General features: G+C 37.7%; 2 protein-coding genes across 2 annotated transcripts in view; both read left to right on the top strand.

The window, feature by feature from the left end:
- The window catches only part of LOC139122946 (long-chain-fatty-acid--CoA ligase 1-like), an 84487-nt gene that overhangs the window by 30356 nt on the left and 27750 nt on the right, over window positions 1–26381 (top strand). Inside the window, exon 19 of the mRNA XM_070688834.1 lies at window positions 479–568. Within this exon, the coding sequence (XP_070544935.1) occupies window positions 479–568 (90 nt within the window). The remainder of the gene's footprint in view (window positions 1–478; window positions 569–26381) is intronic.
- On the top strand, window positions 4603–6621 carry LOC139122947 (uncharacterized). Its single transcript, XM_070688835.1, has 2 exons — window positions 4603–4932; window positions 5992–6621. Exons 1-2 carry the CDS (start codon window positions 4735–4737, stop codon window positions 6451–6453), a joined length of 660 nt encoding a protein of 219 aa, XP_070544936.1. The 5' UTR covers window positions 4603–4734; the 3' UTR covers window positions 6454–6621.

The following is a 26381-nucleotide window of genomic DNA, read 5'->3' as shown; positions in this document are numbered from 1 at the left end:
CATACAAACTGCTTGAATTGCTGCAGAATATGTTTAACCATATGGTCATCACAATTGTTTACTCTTGTTTTCAATTCAAAAACAGTGGTGCTCAAGTACATGTATGGAGAATATACAGAAACGATAACAAAAAATTGACTCTGTAAAATCTCTCTCTGATCTATGTTATTTCACCTAAGAATATATATATATATATATATATATATATATATATATATATATATATATATATATATATATATATATACACACACACACACACACACACACACATACATACATACATACATGTAATATGCTCCTTGAAATCATTATTTTCTTTAGGGACTATGATTTGGTTTACAAATATGTTGAAAAGTCTGAGTACCAGTACACCAACAACTAAAGACGCATTGGAGACAAGACAAATGAGTCAGATTGCTTGATTTACGTTATCTGAAAATAACGCTGATCATGTATACTGTATGATGTGATTTAGGGTGAATACCTAGCCCCAGAGAGGATAGAAAGTATCTATGTCAGATGTCCTCTTGTATTGCAAGCTTATGTACATGGTGACAGCTTCAAGGTAGGTTTCATGTGCAGTGTCTTTAAATTTATTGTCCCTTCTAAATTATGTTATAGTCTTGTCACTCTACTCCAACAAAGGAAAAACCTACCGTAGGACTAATTGCAACAGAAACTATTTCTTCACTGTGCATTTTTGGAGGGTCCTAGAAATAGCATACTAAAAGTCTAATAAAATCTAAGTGGTGCAACAGTGCCTAATTTGCATAAATGTAAAAGGGGTTTATAGGTACAAAATTGTCATGTAGCTTATAGAAAGTTCTCTTGAAAATAGTTAGCTAAACATAATATTTTATACAGGATTTAGGCTTATTGCCTTATTTTTGGTGTCGGTAATGTTAATGGAAATATTTTGTCAACATAGGAATGTTTCTCATTTGCATAATAAATGATAAATCCTTATATTCTAGAATAGTAAAATAATTCTTATTCTTGGAAGTTTTCTATGCATTACCTCCACAACATAACGGTACGTAAGAGAAACAGTGAGGTAAGGTCATAGGACATATAAGGTGGCCAAAAGTAGGCAATGAAACTTTAATGTGATGCAGCTAATTTTAAATTAAAAAAAATTTTATCCAAAACTACTGATTTGATAGCTTTGATATTTGGTATACAGGTGTCTAAAATTAATCTCGATATAACGTATTGAAGTTATGTTGAAACTGGCAATTTTTTTTTATTTTGGGGGCAATTTTTGCCTTTTTTTTTGGTCAAAATTTTTTTTCTCCTACAACTACTGATCTGGTAGCTTTAATATTTAGCATACAGGTTCCTAGGGTTTATGTCAATAAGATATATTGCAATGAGGGTGAAATCTACAATTTTGTATTTTGGGGGCAATTTTTCTCATTTTTGGTCAAAAAAATTGTTTCTCAAAATTTACCAGTCTGATTGTTTTGTTATTTGGTAAACAGGTTCTTAGGGTTTTTGTTAATATGATATATTGAAATTAGGTTGAAATCCGGAATTTTGAATTTTTGGGCAGCTTTGCGAAACTGTCAATTTTACTGGGATATCTTTCATTTTGTATTTTTAAAATTTTTTTTTTGGTCATTTTATACCTACTTGAACTAAGAGTATATAATGTGGTGATTTAGTAAGCATTTGGTATGGTAAACTATTTGGTGTTGAAATGCGGTAAAAAAAATCATTAGAAAACATAGTTGAGGTGATTTTAGCAAGTTTGGTTTCTAACAAACATTTTCAAAAATTTTTTTAATGTTTAAGAGTGAGGGAGGGGGGTTCCTGGCAGATTTTGAAAAAAATTCCAAACAAATGTCAATAAAAAAATCAATCAGAGATTGTTTGACAAAAAGAAAAGTTTGGAGAGTGGGGAAAAAAAGAATGTACAATGGATCGGATAAAATGTACCTCATTAATCTTCCAGACACCCCCCCCCCTCCCTTGAACAAATGGTCCACCCTGTTGTATTTTTGATCGGAATTAACCATGCAGTGTATTTTAGTTTAAGATGTCAAGTTAGGTAAGGATTTGAAAGGAATAGTCAAGTTCACCACAGTTAAATTTCTTAACTTTATCTCTTGTGTTATCATCCTTGTGTAATTGGTTAGTTTGTAAGTTGTTCCAGATGTGGATGCTCTGGCTGTCTTGGAAGAAAACAGTGTTTACTTTTCCCTGTAGGGTTTCTGAGTCAATAATTTTATGTTGAAATCTCTCCATGTATCTGGTGTATGGCCAAAATATAAACATTGGTTGCATGTTATGTATTTCAGTCTATGTCAAATACTGTAAATGAAAAATCAAGAACAGTTTGCTGTGTGCTTGTAAAAGATAACATATTTGTCAATAGATAAACTGCCTTGCAGATTGATTGTCTTAAAAATTATCACAGAAGTAGGAAGGAAAAGAAAATAATCAAATTGCTGTATTCACTCTCAGTGCCTGTAAACCTATACTTAACTATTTTATCATTACCTTCAGCTGTTTGTTATATCATTATCACTCTCCATGGGCCAAGGCACACTTTGGGGCCAATGTCATTACTCTGTGCCAGTCTGTGTATGTCAGTCTGTATGTATGTCCATGTTTCATACAATTGTTGGCTTGTTTTGATAACTATCGAATTGTGATATTGTCACTATTTTTAGCTCATATTTGGTTATACCAATGTGAGTTTATCGTATAGGCTGAAGTCGATGGCGTCTGTATGTATGTGTGTATGTATGTATGTATGTATGTATGTATGTATGTATGTATGTATGTATGTATGTACGTATAGTATGTCCGTCAACATCAAAAACACGCAAACCGCTGCACGTTTCAGCTTGGTATTTGGTGTGTGGATGCATCCTGGGCTAGATGGGATTTTGTTCAAATGAAGTCTGCATTGCCAAAATTATGCAAATGAGCTTACATAATGTGAAAATGGTTAAGAATAAATAACTCGAGAAACGCTGTTTTGATTGCTTTGAAAATTTGTGTGCAAGTACCTTAGGTAAACCTTATACAGTTTTATGAATATTGTGAAGATATCCTTAATTTTGTACTTTTGCTGAATTTTTTGGTGATTTTTCTCATTTTCAGTAAAAATTCTTCTTCTCTGAAACCGCCAACCCAATCGCTCTGAAATTGGGTTGTCTCTTTACAAGGGTGTTACTCTTCTAATTTATTGAAATTATGACAAAATTGGGAAAATTACTATTTTTAAGCAATTTTGTCATTTTTGGTCAAAAATCTTAAACACTATATTTCCTTTTTAAACCCCTGGACAGACAGCTTTCATATTTGGTACGCAGACGAACAGAGATGACAATAGTTAGATATGTGGAAATTGTCCTGAAATATAAAAATTTGTATTTTTAAGACAATATTGTCATTTTTGGTCAAGAAAACTTTATCTCAAAATTACTTGTTTGATAGCTTTGTAATTTGGTATAAAGTCCCTTGTTTGATAGCTTTGTAATTTGGTATAAAGTCCCGAAAGATGTTATTAGATAAATTTTCTGCTCAAAGTGTTGGGAAACCCCAAAATTCGTTTATTTTAGGTAATTTTCTCAGTTTGTGACCTTAAATGACCTACACCAACCCAGGATATGTTGTGAGACAATTTTGAAGGCTGTGAACATAATTTTGTCATATTTGGTATCAATTTGTAGGAAAATTTGATCCAGAAAACAAAGCTGAGGTGATTTTTTTCATTTTGGACCAATTTTTGCAACTTTTCTATGTAAGACATACAAGAACTGATGAGAAATTTGGATCCAGGATAATTCCAGATGTTGTGATCACCGCCAACAGTGGAAGGCATTTCACTATCTTTAACTACCTTAAGTGCTGTTTACATTAGAATGATAACACCACTCATGTCATTATTAAAAAATCTCCAAGGTTGTAAATGTACTTCCTGTCATTTGGTCTTATGTAATACCAAGGGGTGGAACATTTGATATTCAGGAGGGGGTAGGGTCTAGAAGATTGATGATGTAGCATTACTTTTTAGCTCCCACAGCCATATGTATATATGGCAATGGAAGCTATTCTTATAGGCTAGGAAAATGTCTGTATGTATGTATGTCTGTATGTCTGTACGTCTGTATGTCTGTATGTCTGTATGTCTGTATGTCTGTCCGTCAACATCAAAAACTCCAAAACCGCTGTACATTCATCTTGATATTTGGTGTGTACATGGATGATGGGCTGTAGATGAGATTTTGTTCAAATGAAGTTGTCATTGCCAAAAATATGCAAATTAAGTGAAAAAATGTAAAAACAGTCAAAATTGAAAAACTCAATAACCACTGAGCAGATTACATGAAAAATTAGCATGTAAGTACTTTGGGCTGACATGAAATGATTGTGCGCATCTTGGGTCAGTGTCTTGGACTTGCTATTTTTCATGAATTTTTTTGTAATTTTCTCCCATTTTTGGTCAAAAAATCTCTCTGCTCTGAAACCACAAGTCCGATTGATTTGAAACTTGGTATGGAAGTGCATAGGAGTGACCTTTCCCAAATTGGGCAGATCGTGGTGAAATTTGCATATTTTTAGTGTACACGTCCATAGACTCCCATGTATATTCAAAGCCGAGTCACGTAGCGATTATCATTACGCCACTCATGAATATTCATATGGACAGTATAAATAGTCCTAAGACAATAGGTATCATGGTCACTCGCTAACAACGGAGCTCTGGGCCGGTGCAGCATGGATTCTCGCTCTGTCTCAGATGCAGCCAAATCGTTCGTCGCAGCGCACGGTCGCTCCACCAGCGGTTCTAGTGTTCCTGCACCCGTTCAACCTGATGGTGCAGGCCCGTCCAAGTCTACTGCATCCACTCCTGGGACGACTTCTGCCTCCCAGCCTCTTCAGGTAGCTTCACCTGCAGCAGAAATCTCGGTCAAGGTGAGTATTATTCCTTTTTTAGCTCTTTGTCGGCCGTGGAACTCCTTCTTCCCTGTTCCTTTTTCTTCTTTTTGGCTTTCGTTCGTTTCTGTCGGCCTTTGTGTCGCTGTTCCCGTGCCGTGTCGGTTTTCCTTTTTTCGTCGTTTCCATCGCCCCTTTCGTGTTCCTTTTCTTTCTCTTCGTTTGCGTTTCGTTCCACGGCTGGTCTTCCTGCCCTCCTCTTCTCGCGTTTTTGTCTTCTTTCGCAGGTGCAACACGTGTCTGAAACAATGGGGAACAAGCGTGGCTTGTGTGCTGTCCCCTTGCTTGGTTCTGTCGAAGGTCTTTCTTTCCCTTTCCTTTCTCCCTTTTTCTATCTCCCTCCCTTTCCTTTCGCTGTCTTTCCCTTTTCCCTCTCCTTTCGGGCTCCATGGGTGTGAGCATTGCTTCCCAGTGGCGTGCTAACTAGTGTCTGTTAGTGTTAGTGGGTTTGGTTTGCACCTTGGGTATAGTATTTGACTGTATTGAGACGGCTGCTACATGGTCAAGAGAAATTTTCCGCGGTGAGGACACCTAAGTACAGTGAGGTACGCAGGTAAGTGGTGGCCGAGGGATACCAGAGCGATGAGGCTTCTGGCGCGTGAGAAGCGATGTGGCTCCTGGTTTGTGAGAAGCGATGAGGCTTCTGTTTGTGAGAAGCGATGAGGCTTCTGGTTTGTGAGAAGCGATGAGGCTTCTGTTTGTCAGAAGCGATGAGGCGTACTCTTTGTGAGAAGCAACGAGGCTTCTGCTTTGCGAGAGTCAATAAGGCTTTGATTAAAAAAAAAAAAAAATTGAGAAAAGTTATGAAGCATTTGTCAACAGCTTGAGCACTGTTCCGCAGTGACGTTGTCTTGAGTTTGAAAGTCACAGTGGTCTCACAGGTGGAAAAAAAAAAAAAAAAAAAAAAAAAAAAAAAAAAAAAAGAAAAAAAAAGAAAAGAATTATACCTATTGTATTGAAGGCGTTTCCAGTCTTGAGATCCTGTCTTGTGAAGGTATTTGAGCTATCATCTCACACACATGTTGTGTGTCCTTACAGGTGCCTGCCCAGGATACTTTGCAACAGCTGCTGCATAAGGTGGAAAAGTTGCAGCAAGCAGCGGACTCTGCCAATGTGGATGAGGCCCTCCAGAAGGTCATGGACCTGGCACACCTGTCGGCGACCCGTTACCAGATTATTAACGCCCTCAGAGTGCTCGTGGATAGGGCTACAGCAGCGAACCACCAGAAGCTGAACCGGTTCCGTGCGGTTTTATCCCAATTTGAAGCAAACGAGTTTGGGCGGGACGCGGGAAAACTGATAGTGCTCCTTCTGGGCAACAAAGAGGAGGAGGAAATAGCCTCAAAAGTCGGAAAGTTCCTAAAGCATACGAGGGAATCCGCCCGTCCATATCCAAGCCCTCGCCAACGGGGCTTTCGGCAACAGAAACCAGACGTCAAGTGCTATGTTTGCGGAAATCTTGGCCATGTTGCCAGAGACTGCCCTGACAAAAAGCAATGAAATAAATATACATAATGTGACCCTTGGAATGATCTGACATCGGACTTGACCTTGATTTGAATTTGATGTATTTAAGTTATTCCATTTATCTTGTGTGTAGTATATATTTGCAGAAAGTTAAAAAATATATATATATAAAAATAAATATGAACGTGGCATACGAAGTTTAAAATAAAAGTTGTCAGTTTTCTTGGGAAATTTTACATTCTCTGTATATTCCCCTAATATTGATTAAAAAAAAAAAAAAAAAAAAATCTTGTTTTAATCACCCCTACTCCTGGACAGGGGGGCCTCCTAGAGCCCTCCGCCTCTCAGGCGGCCTGCCTTTCGCATGGTCCTGTCCGGGGGTGCCTCCTTTTTTTTTACCACTGGGCTGTTTCTAAGTTTTGATTTTAGTGTTTTGACCTTGGTTCTTTCTCCAGATCTCCCACCCATGGGAATTTGATTCCGACGACAATATTAAGGCTCAGCCCAGAGATTGTTTTGGATGGGTTACGCTAGGGGGCACCCCCGGAGAGGCACTGCATGACGAGGTTTTCGACGACCTACAGTTGGTAGCCAGAGGTTTAGTAAAGAGAGCCCCGACCAGTCTATCTTTTAGAAATCCAGACGAGTTTGTAGCAGGAGAATTGCATCAGCATCTTAATGTATGGGAAAAGCTGACGGCCGACTCTCTCAACGGGAAACTGGTAATGAACTGGTTGACTGATGGCGTCTCAGTATCCGAATACTTACAGCACTTCAGCGGGACATTTAAAGGGAAACTTACAACCACGATGCTCCACCTCCCTGTGTATTTCAAAATTATCCTAACAGTAGTGATTTCTCATCTTTTATTGGAAAAACAATGAACGTTTGGAAATGGGGGCCATTTCTATATGGGGTAACGTCGAACGGATCGTCCCCCTCTTATCGTCATGCCCATCGTTGTTGAACCAAAAAAAACCCAGGATGTGTATAGACATGCGTTATATTAACCTTTGGATGCGGGATATGCCGTTTAAGCTTGACAAACTTGTCAAGGTTAGTAGATATCTGCAAAAGGGCGATTACCATTACAAATGCGACGATAAGAGTGGCTACGACCATGTTTTAATAGCAAAACAAGACCGTACTTATTTCGGTTTCCAATGGGCGGGTGTGTGGTACGTATGTAACACCTTGCCCTTTGGATGGAAGCTTTCTGGATATGTATACCATACGATAGGTTACGAAATCACAAATTACGCGCGTAGGTTGGGGGTCCCTTGCATTCAGTATATCGACGACCGTCATGGAGGGCCTTTGCAGTTGTCATCTATATGTAATGTGCCGCAAGAAAATTGTACCCCTCTACAACTTGCGCAATCAGCCGCGTATATATTGGTTGCATTGTGCGTATTGGCCGGTTATTTCATCGCCTTAAGAAAGAGTGTTCTAAGGCCAGTCACGTCACTTGTTATGCTGGGTTTCAAAGTAGATTCGCTCGCTCAGTCCTTTGCTATTCCCGAGGACAAACAGAATAAGTTTTTACAGCTAACGGAGGACATACTCGATCGACGGGCTGTCCCAGTACAACAAATACAGAAAGTACTCGGAAAATGTAGCTCTTTCTCACTTGCTATCCCGTGTGCCAGGTTGTGCATTCGCCAGTTAGCAGGAGCGATTTCTAAAGCTCAGAAGAAGGCCACCTATTTGATTCCCATTAGGCAAGGCGTGCGCGAAGAGTTGTTGGAATGGCGAGAGTTAGTAACAAGAGTTAGACCATTTAAATGGCTACCCACAAGTCACTCAAATCTCAACTTGTACACTGATGCTAGCTCTTATAAATGGGGGGCAGTACTCCAAGCTAAGGGTGTTCCCCCCGTAGAAATCAGTGACATGTGGGAAGAGTCGTGGCAGCGTCAGCATATTAATGTCAAGGAGGCAGAGGCACTTCTTCGCGCCCTTATCGCTTTAAAGGACAAGTTACACAATATTAGGCTGGACGTGAGTGTAGACTCTATGGTTTTGGTACACTCTTGGAATAGCGGGTTCCCGGGCTCAAAAGCAGAAAAACTCAACAAGATTCTTAAAGATGTTTTCTACCACTGCGTCGAGCAAAATTTGCATATAATGCTGTCCCACGTTGGGTCAGTCGACAACATCGCAGACAAACCCTCTCGACAGCTGAGTCAAAATGATGTTACTGTGACAAAATCAATTTGGCAAAAAATCCAAGCCGAATACGGGCCTCACGACATAGATGCAATGGCCACCGAATCAAACGCGAAATTAGAGCGTTTCATATCCCCTTACCCGCAACCAAGATGCGAGGGTGTGAATTTCTTTTCTCACGACTTCAATAAGCGAGACAATCTATACATTTTCCCTCCTCTCCCTATCCAGTCGCTCGTTATCGAGCATGTGGTTAAAGAGAAGCTACGAGCCACGGTCATCCTCCAATTTGAGAAATCAACGCCGCCATGTTGGCCTTTGGTGAAAAAACATAGCTCAGTTTGTACCCAGATAGCCGCGGCCGGTGAAACGAATGTTATTATGTTTCCATCGCGCTTAGGATACGTCAATGCGCAAACGTCTGGTCCTCTTTTCATCGCCCAATTTAATATCCGCACCAACGAGTAGACAAAAAAAAAAAAAAAAATTGTAGGGTTAATCACTTGCAGATCAGAAATAATAGGCTAATATATATATATATATATATATATATATATATATATATATATATATATATATATATATATATATATATATATCTATAGTTGTATATATTAAAAAAATAGTACATTTGACATTAGTGTGTCAAACTTTATACCTTGACAAAAACTAAACAACCCCCCCCCAAAAAAAAAAAAAAAAAAAAAAAAATTTAAAAAACAACAAACAAGCAAAATATATGTCTGCTGATAGCTGCTGGTATATTTCCCGTTGTATTTTTTCAGAGTTGCTGGTTATGCGGTGCGCCACCCCCTGGCAACTGTTCGCCTTCCGACGACTCGAAATGCCACGTGTGCTCCACTGAAAGAATTCGTAAAGAGAAGCAACAAATTTCAGTAGCACAAGCCCGTCTGGACCTTACAGAGGTTGACGCCCGTATCCACCATTTGCTGGGTGACAAGTCTGCATATGACAAACAAAAAGACAGATTGGTTCAGCAGCTAGAGGCTTTCTTAAAATTATTGCCGGTTCCTAAAGATTTGACCCAAGCCTCTCCCCAAGACATAGTTAGATTTCTGGTCTTCAAGGACTCTGACGCACGGTCTCAAGTGCACGAAGCAAACTGCCGATTTCTTGGAGTTTCGGGTAGTAGTCGCTCGGTTTGCTCGTGCCCAAAACGCTTACGTCTAGGAACAATCAAGAATGCAGTGGCAAAATTAAGTTCCTTTTACTCCGCCATGCAAATGGTCGGTATCACAGCGAGTAACCCGGCGGTATCTGTAATGGTAGACAGGTATATAAAAAAATCCGGGGAAGAGCAAGCAAAGGCCCAAGTCACGCCGAAACAAACTAAGCCTCTGTTCGTTAACAAAATTAGAGTTTTCCTAGATCATATTTTGAGCAAGATCGCATCCTCCGGAGCGCCCATAGAAATGTACATCTACGCTAGAGATATAACTGTGTTCAAAATGTTAATGATGTCGGGCGACAGAGCAGGGGACCTGGGACAGATCAAACCCAAGAATATTTCGATTAGCGGACGGTACTGGTCTCGTATTCAACCACACATTGGAAAAACGCTGAGAGGGGAACACTCAAATATGTTTATCATTAAAAAGTGCCACGATAAATTGCTCTGTGCAGTTACAGCCATAGAGGAATATGTAAAACTGGCGGATAAAATAGGACTCGATCTGTCGCTTGGGTATCTTTTCCGCCCCACCTCCCCAAGTGGAAGAATCGAATGCAACCGCTCACATCACAGGCAATATACTCCCGCTTAAAGTATTATTTGCACGAGTTGAACCTCGATGACGGGGAAACCCCACATAGTTTCAGGAGTGCTTGTGCTATTATGTTGACGCTGGCCGGGTCTACGATCAGTGAGGTAATGTCACATGTGGGCTGGAGGTCGGAAAGATCCCCTAATCTTTACATGCAGTTGCACAAGTCAGCAAAGGCAGAGGCTCCCGCATCTAGATTAGTGGAGGCAATAGGCAACCAGGCCCATTTGACGCGTGAGTATGAAGCTTTGGAAAGAATGGTTGCCTCCAGTCGACCGCTTTCCCCTTTAAGCGGTAGATAAGTCACCTTGCTAGCGCTTCATATAAGATGTGTACCCCCTCCGTACGCATATATTTATTTACAAATAAATATTACGTAGGGTGCGCTCATGTATTAAATAAAATATTAATAGTAGTGATAATATGCACATGTATCTACTATGTTTCTTTGAGGATATGTATTAAAGACACTAACTGTATATTGTCTCTTGGAGTGGCCTCTTATTCAGTGTCTAGTATTTTAGGAGAGCAGAAACTTGGAGGAATGGAGGTATGGGTGGTCTACTATAGTAAAAGACTAGATAGCGGAGCTAAGGTGGCAGCAATAAAGATATCTCGATCCCAATCCTTAATACAATAGGCTATATCATTGAGCGAAGTGATGAGGCTTTAAATATGTTAATATTCAAAGCCGAGTCACGTAGCGATTATCATTACGCTACTCATGAATATTCATATGGACAGTATAAATATTCCTAAGAAAATAGGTATCATGGTCACTCGCTAACAACGGAGGTGGCGGGACGGATGAAGTATGTACAGACTTAGATGACGGGGCGCTGGTGTGTTTTCTCGAGCCCACCCGCCCATCCCATTTTAGGAGATCACTCGCTCAATGTACAGCCGCAAAACAGATATCTCGATCCCAATCCTTAATACAATAGGCTATATCATTGAGCGAAGTGATGAGGCTTTAAATATGTTAATAAGGCAGATCTCCATAGACTCCCATGTATAAGGCCACAAAAAATAAAAATTTAGTTTCTCATCGTATTCATATTGCAAAAAGGATGCAGTGACACAATTTTTAGTCCCCACAGATGAAGTCCAGTGAGCTTATAGATTGGGTCATGTCCGTCTGTTCGTCCATCCATGAGTCCATCCGTTCACGCAGATATCTCGGATATTTTGACAAAATGTCATGTGACCTTGATGACCTTTGATCTCAAATATACATATTTGTCCATAACTCAGTAACCACAAGTGCTACCACCCTTCATATATGGTATGATGGGACAGCTTATGACGCCACAAATTGTACCTCATTAATTATGCACATATCTAATTTTGAGCGAGCCAATAGAGCTAGAGGTCTGATTTTTGGTATATAGGGATAACTTAGCAAAACAATTTTTTTGACAAAATGTCATGTGACCTCGGTGACCTTTGACCTCAAATATACATATTTGTCCATAACTCAGTAACCACAAGTGCTACAGCATTTCATGTATGGTATGATGGGACACCTTATGACGCCACATATTTTACCTCATTAATTATGCGCATATCTAATTTTGAGCGAGCCAATAGAGTTAGAGGTCTGATTTTTGGTATATAGGGATAACTTAGCAAAACAATTTTTTTGACAAAATGTCACGTGACCTCGGTGACCTTTGACCTCAAATGTACATATTTGTCCATAACTCAGTAACCACAAGTGCTACAGCCTTCATGTATGGTATGATGGGACACCTTATGACGCCACATATTGTACCTCATTACTTATGCACATATCTAATTTTGAGCGAGCCAATAGAGCTAGAGGTCTGATTTTTGGTATATAGGGATAACTTAGCAATACAATTTTTTTGACAAAATGTCACGTGACCTCGGTGACCTTTGACCTCAAATATACATATTTGTCCATAACTCAGTAACCACAAGTGCTACTCCCTTCATGTATGGTATGATGGGACAGCTTATGACGCCACATATTGTACCTCATTAATTATGCACATATCTAATTTTGAGCGAGCCAATAGAGCTGGATGTCTGTTTTTGGTATATAGGGATAACTTAGCAATACAATTTTTTTTGACAAAATGTCACGTGACCTCGGTGACCTTTGACCTCAAATATACATATTTGTCCATAACTCAGTAACCACAAGTGCTACTCCCTTCATGTATGGTATGATGGGACAGCTTATGACGCCACATATTGTACCTCATTAATTATGCACATATCTAATTTTGAGCGAGCCAATAGAGCTAGAGGTCTGATTTTTGGTATATAGGGATAACTTAGCAAAACAATTTTTTTTGACAAAATGTCACGTGACCTCGGTGACCTTTGACCTCAAATATACGTATTTTTCCATAACTCGGTAACCACAAGTGCTACACCCTTCATGTTTGGTATGATTGGACACCTTATGACGCCACATACTGTACCTCAATAATTATGTGCATATCTCATTCTGAGCGAGCCAATAGAGCTGGATGTCTGATTTTTGGTATATAGGGATAACTATAGGAGAGAAATTTTTTGACCAAATGTCATGTGATCTCGATGACCTTTTACCTAAAATATATGTTTATGTCAATAAATAAGTAACCACAAGTGCTATGTCCTTTGTATTTAGTAGGATGGGAGACCTTATGACAACACACGCTTTACCTCATTAATTATGTACACATCTAATTCTGGGCAAGCGAATAGAGCTAGAGATCTGATTTTTTGGCATATAGGGATTAATTAGCAATATAATTTTTTTTTCAAAATGTCATGTGACCTCGATGACCTTTGACCTTGATTATACATATATATGCATATTTCAGTAACCACAAGTTCTATACCCTGCAATTTTGATAGGATATTAGACCTTAAGATGTCACATCTTGTACCTCATTTATAATGCGCATATGTATTTCTTGGCTGGCCAATACTGCTAGAGGTCTGATCTTTTTTCCCGATTTAGAACCATAACTTAGACATGCCTCATGTGTTTCAAATTGGGAACAACGACATAGACCTATGTGCCCATAGATCTCAACATATACACTCCAGTGATCAGGGAAAGACACTAAGGTGTGTCCGATTGCCCGGGGCAAGTGAAAGTCGCGTTCGGGCAAGTGAACCTCCGATGCCACTTGCCCGACGGGACAAGTGAAAAAAATAATACCTAGAAATCGAATTCACGAGAGCGATTTTCTGGTGAGGGAACATGGACTTAAAACAACAAAAAATTTCATGTTATGTCATTGTGAACATTTCCATAAGATTTTTCATAAAATTGCATGAAGAGTTGATGAAAAGAATCATGTAATCGCTTTCAATAAAATGCAGTTCAAACAATACCACCGGTTAAATACCGTACGCTGATTTTGCATATGAAAAGCTGTTCAGCTGGTGGAGCGTACGTTCACCAAAGTTCATTGCATTGACTGTGAGGTTACGGTGTCTCACAATATGTTGATACGGTAAAAAAAAAGAAACACACAGCGGTTTTTGTGCTTTGTATGAACGTTTATAATGATGTAAAAATAAAGTCCAGTGGTGAAAAATCACCACAAAAAAGGGAGTTTTACTAAAACGTACTCTTCAATGTTAACTTGTTGAGTGACAGTGAGTGGCATCATGGCAAGACCGCATGCAATGAAAGTCATGAGCAAGCTTTGGTGTCAACGGGTCCAGTCTTTGAATTTCAATGAACACTGACTTAATTTTCAGGTCAATAAGCTAAAAGTTACTTGTCCGTGGCGACCAACCTCTCTGTTTGTGAATTTTCCCATTCTAAAATGACTGTCAAGAAGCAATTGGAGCGAGTTTGACATCGAGAAATTCATCTTTCAAGACACATAGAAAACCACCGACGCCTTAGGTTGTTGGTTTAAATTCTATTTAGTCTGCGCATGAGCATTAAAAAGACCACCTAGGTTATTAGAAAAACATAGGATACTGGTATAGTGCAATGGTAATCCAAACTTAATAGGGCTTGTGTATGATGTCAGCGCAGTAAAAACATGACAAAGAAGTACATTATTTTTCAGAAGCTTCAAAACATTCCTTTATAGCTACAGATTTTTTTTCTTTCTGTATATATAAGTTAAAACTTTTAACTGCAAAAATACTTTGAAGGTACAATTAAAATGGCTGTTATTATTTGTACATTAAGACCTGAGAAAGTAAACATACAAACATATGAAAAGTTAGAATTTTTTCTATAAATATGAAAGCCCCACTAGCTGTAAATCTTGAAATTTGTTGACCTAAAAAGGCTTCCTATTTTTTCTGGTTTTCTTTAAATTCTACCCATTAATAGGATATAGTCTTTTGCAGCTTTACAAAACATTCTTTAGTGAAAAATTGGACAAGTAAATTTACATTTTAACCATTATTTTGATTTCCCCCATACTACAAAGAAACAAAACATTTTTGTCCCAGTTGAAAACATTCAACACTATGCATTACATTGGACTACTCTGTTGTTTCCGTGAATATTCAAATGCATATATGCACGGTGTACACTGTTTTTGCTATATTTGCATTGGGTGCCATTTTACGTTTGGGCACACATTATTTTTCTTGTTCAAATTGCACATGCAGTCTCACTGGGCAGTTAACAATACTTGTATTTCACCCCTCAAAGAGCACATTCCCAAAATCTTGTTTTAGTTCAGAAGTAAAATCACATAAAGAATGCTATATGATACTGCTAGTGGGGCTTTGATAATTAATTTAATATAAATGAGCCATCCAGCACTCTTAGGAGTGTGAGGAGAACCCTATGAGAATGTCTGACATTTTCTCATGATAACATGATAATTTTCAAAAATAAAGTGTGTGAAATGAAAACCAATGTTTTAGCTTTTTTCAAACGCGTAAATTATACTGGGCAAGTGGTTTTCCAATTCGGGCAAGTGAACCGAACCCCCCACTTGCCCGAAGGGCAAGTGGATAAAAAATAAGTGTCTTTCCCTGGTGATACTTCTTAATGACCACATTTTCCTGCCCCATCAAGACTAATACTCCTATTACAAGTGGGGACTATGTCATTGTAAATGACTTGTTGAGTTAATGGTTGTATCACAGTATTCGATATATCTAATTCTGTATTTTTTCCATTTTATATTATGAATAATTACATTAAACATATTTCACTGTCTCCAGTACATTTCATTTAAGTATTTTCACTTCATGCACTTTATCCCTTTCACACATGTTCAAATATCTGACCAGAGAACAAACACTAAATAGTCCAGGATGGGAGCTACAGTGTCATTGACGCTATTTTTTACCAGATCCCTTGTGCATTTTTTGCCCACTCCCACCTTTTCTTTTTATCAAGCCTTCTCTGTTTTTTGTTGTTGACATTTGCTCCCATTGCTATAGAAGTTGATATGCATGTTCCTAAAGATGACCTCCAGTACCTAAGTTGGAGACTTATTTGCTTTTGTCATTCTTGTTTTTCCTGGTTTAAATATTTCTTGAATGGACAAATTCAAACCGAATGTGAGCACATAGTGTCCTTGTCACTATTTTTAACAGTTTGCAGTAGAGTGGGTTTGGAGCATCTTAGGTAGCTAGTGATTAATTGTCATTTTTCAGGATGGGGAATAACATGCTCAACACCATGAAAAACTAATTCTGTTTGCAACTATGCCCTTTTAGTCAAACAGTATCTGTAATATCTTGTCCCTTACATGCACTCCTGGACCAATAGTTTGACCAGAAAAAATATAATTTTCAAAAAGATGAACTGATGGAGTAAAACCAAACTTGTGTCTTATCAACCGATTGATCTAAATAAATTGAGGGACTCATCTTCTTACGCTGAAATGCTTCAAATGGCATTGTTACATGCCTCGTATATCGAATGTCGCGCCCTCCATAGGATTCGATGGTAGCTTGTTGATGACATAGTGGGCCCCATACTCATCTTTTTCACTGAAAGTAAACCGAACTATTTTCAATTTTACAACTTTGGGATTCAAAAATGATCAAATTACATGTTTTACCCAGGAAATTATGCATAAAATAATTAATAAACCACATAACAGTAATTTAAATATATCAATGCCCCGTCAGCTTTTGTAAGAGATCTGTGCCTATTGATAATTTATTTTGGGGGAGGGGGGGGGCACTTTTGCCTTGTCTAAAGTTCAAAGTGTCTCCTTGTTCTGCTCAAAGCATAATATATGCCAAGTATTCAATCTCTCAACATACAATCATGTAGTCTGTACTTGTGTGTAAACATGCTGCTGACAAGTGAATTCATGGTAATGCTATAACTCTGTGGTCAACCAATGCAATGCAGACTTTACACACAGGTTATGCTGACAAGTTGAATACAGGGCAGTTTTAACGTGCTGTTGGAGCAGAACAAGCAAGAAAATGTGTTAACCCTTTGAGCGCCAAAGTCAATTTTTTTGTGTCTTTCATAAAATGTACCCTAGTCAATTTTTTCAAATTTTTGCCAAAATTTTGATGAAAAACTGCAGCAAATGAAATGTGATGTCTGTTTGTCTGGTCAAAATGTCTGGTCAAAAATTATAAAAATATTCACAGAGAAATTCATACAAATTGGTAAAATGTTGCAATAAAATTTCTGTGGGAAAATTACAGCACTCAAAGGGTTAATGAAGGAAACAAATGGTGAAAATTTGCTAAAAGTCACAGCTGCCATCTCTTAAATCTCTTATACTCTTTACCAAGCCTGCTTTTTTGTAGGTTCACTAGTACATTTGGTTAAGTGCTATATCAGTCAGTGTTTTTATCGATTTGTTATTGACCCTTATGTGTAAGGTGGAAAAGGGATCTTTTACTTTTTCACCGAAGTTGTCATGTGACTTAAATGCAAAACTGTTCTGAAAGCCATCATCATTTAAAAAGAATTTAATTTTGCAATGCAAGGTGCTCAGTGAGTTTGATCACATTTCTACCCTGAAATTTCATTGCAAGTACAATTTAGTAGTGGAACAGTAATTTCTGTCACTTAAGCAGAGAAGACCAATTACAATAAATATAAAAAATTCACAAGTTTTACTGATTAACATATGATTGTCTTGGTTTTTTTATACACACTGACATGGCTTTATTTCCAGACCAAGTGAGAACAAATATATTGTCATGTTTGTACTGTTTGATGTTTGAACTTACCTGAGATACCTGCAGTAATTCATATGAAACACTATTGTTAATATAGCTTTTTAATTAAGGTAATATGCATCTCTAAAGTGAAAGACTTACATTTTTGCTCAAACTTTCCGCAATGAAACTTTTCAGCGTTCTCTTACCAAAGCAAGAATAAAAATTAGGGGTCACAGTGCAAACTATGGTACCACAAAGACAATTACCTCAGATATCCTGATATTTGAAATTCAATATGGCTGCCAACCCTGTGTTAATGCTATGGGGAAAAATAAAATTCTTGATATTTGAAATTCTAAGGTGGTGAAAACTTTTCTTTCATCAAGAGCTTTAAAATGAGTGCCCACAGGTGGCAGGTCAGAAGAGAATTGATAAAATTTGAAAGCCTGCATTTCTGTCCCCGAAGCGCATTTTACCTTAATGGTTATGGCTTTAGCTTATATGACATTCCATGGCTCCATTAAAATTGTTCATGGTGTTATGAGTGTTTTATTCATAAGATTCTCCAACATTTGTAAGTTCACAGACATTCCATGGCTCCATTAAAATTGTTCATGGTGTTATGAGTGTTTTATTCATAAGATTCTCCAACATTTGTAAGTTCACAGAAGAATCTGTCAAAGGCAACACAACATTTCCATGTTTTCTTGAATTGTAGAACATGTTAGTCAATCACAGATAAAAAGTGATCCTTAAACTGTTATGGTGGTAAAATTTCATGAAAGAAATAATTTCCAATGTCTTCAAAATTTGTACGTGTACCATATTTTCATCATTCCCCACTGTATACTGGTTGTCTTTATAGAAAGGCTTCAAGTATGCAGAATATGTAACATCAGTGATATAGATGTGTATTTTGAGATGCGGTGTCAAAAAAGTAATATTCTGAATAAAATGATATTTCTGATATTTTTGTTTCAGCCAATATCAGGTATCATTCTTCAGTTTACCAATTCAAAAACACCTGCCTAAATATAGTGCAATCTATTAAAACACTACATTATCTTCTACTTCAGAATTTGAGGGTTTATTTTCAAATACTCATATTTTCAGCTGTAAATTAAAAATAGTCTTTCATTAGGGAAACACAAAGAAAAGTGCAGTGGTCAAAAAGGTTAGGTTTTCCTCAATTTCTTATCTTTAAATCGATTGTCAGTGAATATTTTGTACCCATCATCCATCAAATTAATGCAAATTAGCTGCTGTTTCATCTTGTAGATTGTGTTAGAGTTTTAGTATGTTATTCTAGGACCTCTCTAAAATACACAGTGAAAATAATAATCCTATTTCTCTCAGCTGTAAATTAAAAACAGTCTTTCATTAGGAAAATACAAAGAATAGTGCAGTTTTGAGGTAGCCATATGGTATTTAATTATTAAAAACCTTCTAAATGCTTATTAGTCCCAATGGACACCATCAGAGGGGACTTATAGGTTTGGTCATGTCCGTGCGTGCACGCGTGCGTGCATCCGTCCATTCACGCAGATATCTCAGATACGCCTGGAGCGATTTCATTCAAACTTGGTACAAGGATTACTCCTTATGTCAGGCATATGCACATCAAATTGTTTTACGATCTGACCAAATATGGTTGTGTGATGGTCATTTTATTGAAAAGCGGGGACTATGTTATTGACAATGTCTTTTTGAAAAAGTGCTCTATTTCTAAAGCGATTGCACTAAATTTGATGAAAGTTTGTAAAGATGTTTGTCACATAGAGCTCTGATAGCACACAGTCCGTATTGCGTCAATTAATTGAGAGCTCCACAGATTGCGGTTTTTTAGCTCCACTGTCAGCGACGCGGAGCTTATCAAATAGGTTGATTTTCCGTCGTCGTCCGTCGTCGTCGTCCATCGTCGTCGTCGTCGTCCGTCGTCGTCCGTCAACAATTGCCTTCTCCTCTGAAACCACAAGTCCAATTGCTTTGAAATTTTATATGCAGTTGACTTGGGGTGACCTCAGTTTAGTTTGTTCAAATCATGGTGAAATTTGCATATTTGTATTTTTGGGGTTTTTTTGGATGTTTTTGGTAAAAAAATCTTCTTCTCTGAAACCGCTTGTCCGATTGCTTTGAAATTTGATATGCAGTTTACTTAGGGTGACTTCAGTCAGATTTGTTCAAATTGTGGTGAAATTTGCATATTTGTATTTTTAAGGCAATTTTTGTCATTTTTGGTAAAAAAATCTTTAAAAATCTTCTTCTTCAAAACTACCAGTCAGATAGCTTTGATGATTGGTACATATGTCCCTAGGGATGATCTATTTCAGATTTGTTCAAATTGTGCAGAAATATGCAAATTTGCATTTTTAAGGCAATTTTTGCCATTTTTGGTCAAAAAATGTATTTCTCAAAAAGTACTGGTCTGTAGTTTTGAAATTTGGTATACAGGTTTCTATAGATGAACTAAGTAATATATATTGAATTTCTGATGAAATCTGTAATTTTGTATTTTTGGGGCAATTTTTGCCATTTTTGGTCAAAAAATGTGTTTCTCAAAAAGTACTGATCTGATAGCTATGAAATTTGGTGTACAGGTTTCTACAGATGAGCTAAGTAATATATATTGTATTTCTGAAGAAATCTGTAATTTTGTATTTTTGGGGCAATTTTTGCCATTTTTGGTCAAAAAATGTGTATTTCCAAAACTACTCATCTGATAGCTTTGAAATTTGGTATACAGGTTTCTACTGATAAACTAAATGATATTTATTGAAATAATGATGAAATCTGCAATTTTGAATTTTTGGGGCAATTTTTCCCATTTTTGGTCAAAATATGCGTTTCTCAAAAAGTACTGGTCTAACAGCTTTGAAATTTGGTGTACAGGTTTCTATAGATGAACTAAATTTGAACTTTTGAAATTATGATGAAATGTGCAATATTTATTTTTGGGGGCAATTGTTGCCATTATTGGTCAGAAAATTTTATTCTCAAAAAACTACTCATCAGATAGCTTTGGTTGACATGTTCTTAGGGATGATCCCATATGATATATTCAAAGTATGATGAAATCTTCAATTATGTATTTTTGCAGCTTATTTTAGCCACTTTTTTTCCGGTCACTGCATTGAACTATCAAAGATTTCCACCTTGTTCATCAACATGTGTCAAAAATAGTTTTTCTCTAAATAAACACAGCGGAGCTATATCGGCCGCTAGGTCGCTTGTTACATGTTTTTAATGAAAATTTATGAAATGGGAATGCTCTACAGCAGGGTAAATACCTGATCAATACATAACGACTCTATATTTTTTAAATTGATGTTTTCGGGACAATTTTAGTGAGTAATTGTGCGTGGCCAGTGAGAACGTCGACCCAGGGGACGCCGATTGGGATTTGAATACCACTGTCAATCAAACCTTGTGCAAAGTAAGACACAAGTCAGCTGGATGTATACCTAATGTCGATTAGCATTCGCCTTATCTGCTGATGGTGACTGAAATAAATAAAATATGTGTCAAGATTTCCAGTGTCTAAAGACGTGCGCAACCCCAAATTTTGGGGTTATAGGTATTATGCTAAGCTTGGGAAGGTGTGAATCACGTACACATTTATAATACCAAAATCAAACGACTCGAACAGCATTTGCATGCAAGGAAGTGTGTGGAAACAGCAACTATCTCCCCTGTGAAGTTTGACTGAATGTTAGTTTGGTCACAGTCCCTCCATGAGGGACTGTGATTTCATAGTGAAGGTTATTGGTATTTCAGAAGTCTGACAGCATTTGGTAGTTACGATGCGACGTCGATACAACAGAACTGAAAAGACGTCCAGTCATGCCAACACCTAGCACATTACAAATGCTGAAAATTGTCGTAGCCAGTTAAGCGTAAGAACGGCCACTCCACCAAAACAAAAGAGAGGAGTGACTGTGTACAGACTTAGTTCGATTGGCGACTGCTGTATTGACAGCTACTAAAATTCACATTTTACAAGTATAACTCCTACTTTCGGCCGTACTTATGACATAGCTGCAGCTGTATACTTCATTCCTCAGCTCAGCTAAGCTCACCCCACAAGAAAGACAGAAATATTGTCTGTGTATTTAACTCGGGTGCATCGCATCCACATGTAGCCTCGCTAATCACAATCTTACGATCAAATGTTTTAAATCAGACAAGGCCCTTTTCAGAAGAAAATACCCCAAAGGGTAGGTATAAAATTATTTTCAAATTCATAAATATAAAAATACGAATATTGAAAGTTTCTGGGTGACGCCGATCTCTTACACTGGTAATAATGAGGGGGCTGGGTTCTTCGGACTCAGTATTTGCTTGACCAAACCGCGTACGTAAAGGGTAAGACATCTCGGGTAAGACAAACGCTGATGACTGCTGTATTTACTAACTGGTCATTAAACCACGATGAATGACTTCACCATAATTTTGAATCCTACGGACTGCAATGGATCACTTGGTTTGCCTATCTTCCTTGGCGAAAGGTTAGATCAATTTTTGTCTTAATAATGCAATCAAAACATCGCGAAATTTGTTGTAACAGCATTTGATGGAAATTCATGGATTTATGAAGGATGAAAAACGTGTCAAAATTATTCCTCTGTAAGTGATTCACGTGCTTTTTGGAGAGCTCTCTTTCACATTGTTACCACCATGGTTTATGCTGGCATAAACATTACCAGCGGTACCTATTGATTTTTGAAAGTCCCCTAAGCTTAAAACACATTGAAAGTGACTGTCACCGAAGGAAGACGATTTTCAAGAAAACAAGGATGCGAGTTGTCGTTGAAAGGCGATCAATACCAATATCCCCATTCTATTTTATTGCAGAGGTGCCTTCAAAATGACTCAGCTGAAACAGTTTTGTGATCATCTCTGAAGTTTTTCAAAAGGATATATATCACATTATAATCACATCATTTCATAACCAAACCAATTACATGTACCACTAAAGTAAGAATTTCCATTTCCACATTAATGTTGGTATTTTAATTCTGTTGGTTTAGCGTCGCCTTCTATTTTAAAAACTTCACTGAAAGAATGCAGCGAACAATGATCGCTTCCTTTCTTGCTGTTTCTCCTAGTCTCTTTGTCCCTCTGTCTTCTCAGTCTCTATCTCTACAGACAGTCGCTGTCACACAGAGACTATCCACCTATCTGTCTATCTGTTTACCTTATGCTATTTCATAAGTTATGCAAATGGCAAATACTGGTCGAAAGGTTTTATAGGTCATTCCTTTGTGAAAAAACTCTCGGAATGAATCACTGGAAGAGACGGAAAAGCAAAATGCATTGTTACGGTTCGCCTAGTCTCGAGACCAAGACAATCTCTCTGGTGTGAAGTAGTGCCATTCTCAAGATACACAATGTTTTATTCAGATCAGAAGACATTCCTGACCCACTGCTATAAGTGGGATTCTAAATTATGGGTTAAAAATTCCGCCCCTTCTAAACAAATGCATCTCGTTGACATGTACACATTTTAAAAATAATCTATCTTTATTTCTAAGTTTCTGCAAAAGAAAATCAGCATTGTTCTAAATTGAAAATTTCATCATGACACACCACTATAATATCGAGAGATCGTTCAGAAAAGGAGTAATGATTGGGTCATGTGATCATAGCCTGGCAGTTCCAGAAAACTATCTGAAATATTGATTACGTCCACTTTCTGGGGGCAAGGATATGGTGAAGAGCAGAACGAGCGTTTGCTTCATCGCTTACTAACACTCCACCATGTTGAAAATAATCTGCCATGGCATAACCAACGCTGAAGTCAAAACGTTGAAATACAGTGCTCATTGACCATTGATAGCGGACCAATGTTTAAGTTTTTAAAAGCCCAGGGTGTGCAGCGTCCGAATATCAGAAAATACAATCTTCCAGGGAATACCGATGTTACTTCACTACACTGCAAGTTATTGATGCTATGCTCGGGGAAGTGTTTTAGCATTCACAGCCACAGTCCCTCTTTTGTGGAGGGATCGTGTCACAGCAGAACAAGGTTGATCGACACTCTTTAGCAACAGTAAATTGCACATCTGCACACATCACTGAGAAGAAAACCTGGCTTTTACTAGTATTTTAGGGTTGGGAAGTATGCCCTCATGACAAGTGCAGTTTAGATATCAGGAAAATGTCCATGGAAATATGCCATGTAAATTTTCTCCTGTGGTACTGTTTGATGTGGACCATCGCAAGTGCAGTCAGTCAAAAGTAAAGTCGCAATCTTACACCATGGAGCTAGAAACGTTTCTAGCTCCATGCTTACACCGATACGTTGTACCACTGTATACCAGGGGTATGCCATTGATTCACGTCTAGGTACACATGCTCAAGTGCCAATGCACTCTTGCATTGCGGATTCAAAAACGGTATCGATATTTTCACTGTGACAGTCCCTCCACCAAGCAAGAGACTGTGGTCAACCCATGGAGGTAATAGACATCAAATCAGGTCAAATAATCATTATCATTCAAGGTAACTATGAAATTTACCAGGTCCAAGGAACATATCGAAAATGACAAAGGCAATGGGGTCATCTTGAAACACAAATAGTGGTGGTACCAGGTGTCCAGAATGGGTAAGCGTACCCTGCCAGTTAGCTGCACCCGTAAAGATTGACCCAAAGCGACAAATCCATTATTTGTTATTTGGTGAATTCACCAAATTACTTTTGTGAGTCAAAATTCGGTATGCTGTCACTCATCATTCGAGAAACAGACAGGTCATATTTTGATACAACATCTCCGTATCTACCGTAGAACTTCTTAAATGATTTCACTAATCTACTTTCTGAGAATCCTTGCTTCACTAACTTTTGAGCTAATAGGCTGTGTCTAACTGGAAAGTCTTCATATGAATTGCATGCTCTACTGTATCTAAGGAGTTGTGAAATATACACAGTATAAGCTTGAGTTGATGGTATATTGCTCGACAAAAAGGGAAAGTTTATGATTTCAAAATTGAAATTGTCTCTTTTGTCATACAGCTTATTACATAGTGTATTTTGTCTAATGTCATTAAATACGTCTAGGTATGATGCCGAGTCCACACTTTAAGTTGTTTTCTTTTATTTCTAAATCATCTGGGTAGATGTGGTGTAGATAATTGGATATACCAGGATTGTTTAAACTGATGAGATCATCAATATATCTGTGGATGTTGTTAAATCGCTTGGCAATCCTTTTACACCCAGATTTCTGAAGTGATTGCATGAACTCTGACTCATATGAATACACAAATAAGTCTGCAAGAAGTGGGCAAAGTTTGTGCCCATGGGAATGCCTATGGTTTGCCTGAATGTCATGCCAGCAAACTTGATAAATATGTTGTCAATTAGGAAATATAGCATTTGCATCACTTCAACATCACTGTATTTGAGTTTGGCATCACTGTTGTTGGTGAAATAGCCCAAGTTGCGCTTGATGGCAATGTATTCATACCTACGACTACCATTCTTGTAAAAGAAGGCTTTCTTCACGAGAGATGATAGCCTGTCTTTAAGTTTGTTATGTGGGAAGGGTCAGCCACAGTCCGTGTGTTGAGCGATTAAGGTTGAGCATATCATGGTCCGCATTGCCATAATGATGGCCAGAAAATTCATCGTCAATAAAATCCCCTCATTACCTAATACTGTGAGCAAACTATTAACTTCATTTACACTTCACTGCGAAATACATACAGGTGGCGCTTTTCGCATCTGATTAACAGGCGTTAATAGGTGTTCAAGTTATCATCGGCAAAGTTGTAATGATATTTTCCATTTTTGGTGTAGACAATTGAATATTCTATTATTTCTTATTTACATAACTCAAATATGGCTGTAATACCACGTCATTCTCCATTTATTTTTCACAAAGAAATGACTGCATACCGGTATGTACTGTTCCCACAATAGAACTATTTCATAATTGTACATTTTACGAGGGTCAGGGAAATGGTAAACGAAAAGTCTAATGAAGTTGTGCACCACACACCTAATTTACACAAATGCAGAACGGGATATGAGTGCTGTATAAAAATAGTGCTGATAATCCATTTACTAGAGTGATGTAGGTGATAAGGTGACATTTAAATGAAGATTTATAATTATTTTGTTGTATTTTTAGTTTCGGCAATGTTTTCAAATATATCTTATTACGGTAAAAAGATTTCTCATCTGTATTTCTCATCTGTATGAGTCCAATATGTCCAACATGTGACTACCATTTGTTTTGCTCAGAATTATAACAGATCAGTTATTGGCAAACATCTACCTGTTTGTCAACACCAGTGGTGAAGTTATACTGCAGCCACGCCCTTCTCAATCCCAGGTTCTCGCATTAGCAAATGTGTCAACAGCCTATTAACAGTTTGTCATTCTTTGCCTTCCATTGAATATTTCATCAAGTAAATAATATTATATTAGATAAATCTGATAACTGAGTGGGGGCTTTAAGAAAACAGAACTAATCGGCTTTAAAAGATCAAAATCAGTCTTGTCTAAATTAACATTATAAAAAAGAAGGACCACCAAAACTGGAAAGTAAATATTTATACCACTTACTGCAAAATAAACTGTTATTACACAAGAGTCTAATAAACCAGGCAGTCTTAAGCGTGAGGTTAAAAACACTCAAATTTGTTAATTTAAGACCCACTTTTCATAGGAGTTTTGTATAGTAAATCTCTTAATCTTGTCTCGTTTACCTCCCCACAAAAATTAAGAATTAAAGTATCGTACTTCTTGAAGAAGTCGCTACTCGGTGAAGGGAGAGACATAAACAAATAAGTAAACTGTGAATTAACCAAAGATTTGATAACTGTTACTTTCCCGTAAAGAGTGAGTCCCCTACCCTGCCATGGCTGCAGTAACTTCCTCGCCTTTTCAAAACGTGGATAAAAATTGGCATC

This window comes from Ptychodera flava, chromosome 22, assembly GCF_041260155.1.
Source record: "Ptychodera flava strain L36383 chromosome 22, AS_Pfla_20210202, whole genome shotgun sequence".
Lineage (NCBI taxonomy): Eukaryota > Metazoa > Hemichordata > Enteropneusta > Ptychoderidae > Ptychodera > Ptychodera flava.
Note: the sequence above shows the minus strand (reverse complement) of the source record. Positions and strands in the feature narration are given on the sequence as shown.

What these genes read in the sequence shown, in the direction of transcription:
- LOC139122947 (XM_070688835.1), top strand. Translation starts at nt 4,735, where the DNA reads ATGGATTCTCGCTCTGTCTCAGATGCAGCCAAATCGTTCGTCGCAGCG. An exon ending in CAGCAGAAATCTCGGTCAAG is followed by an intron (nt 4,933 to 5,991) that starts GTGAGTATTATT and finishes GTGTCCTTACAG; the next exon opens with GTGCCTGCCCAGGATACTTT.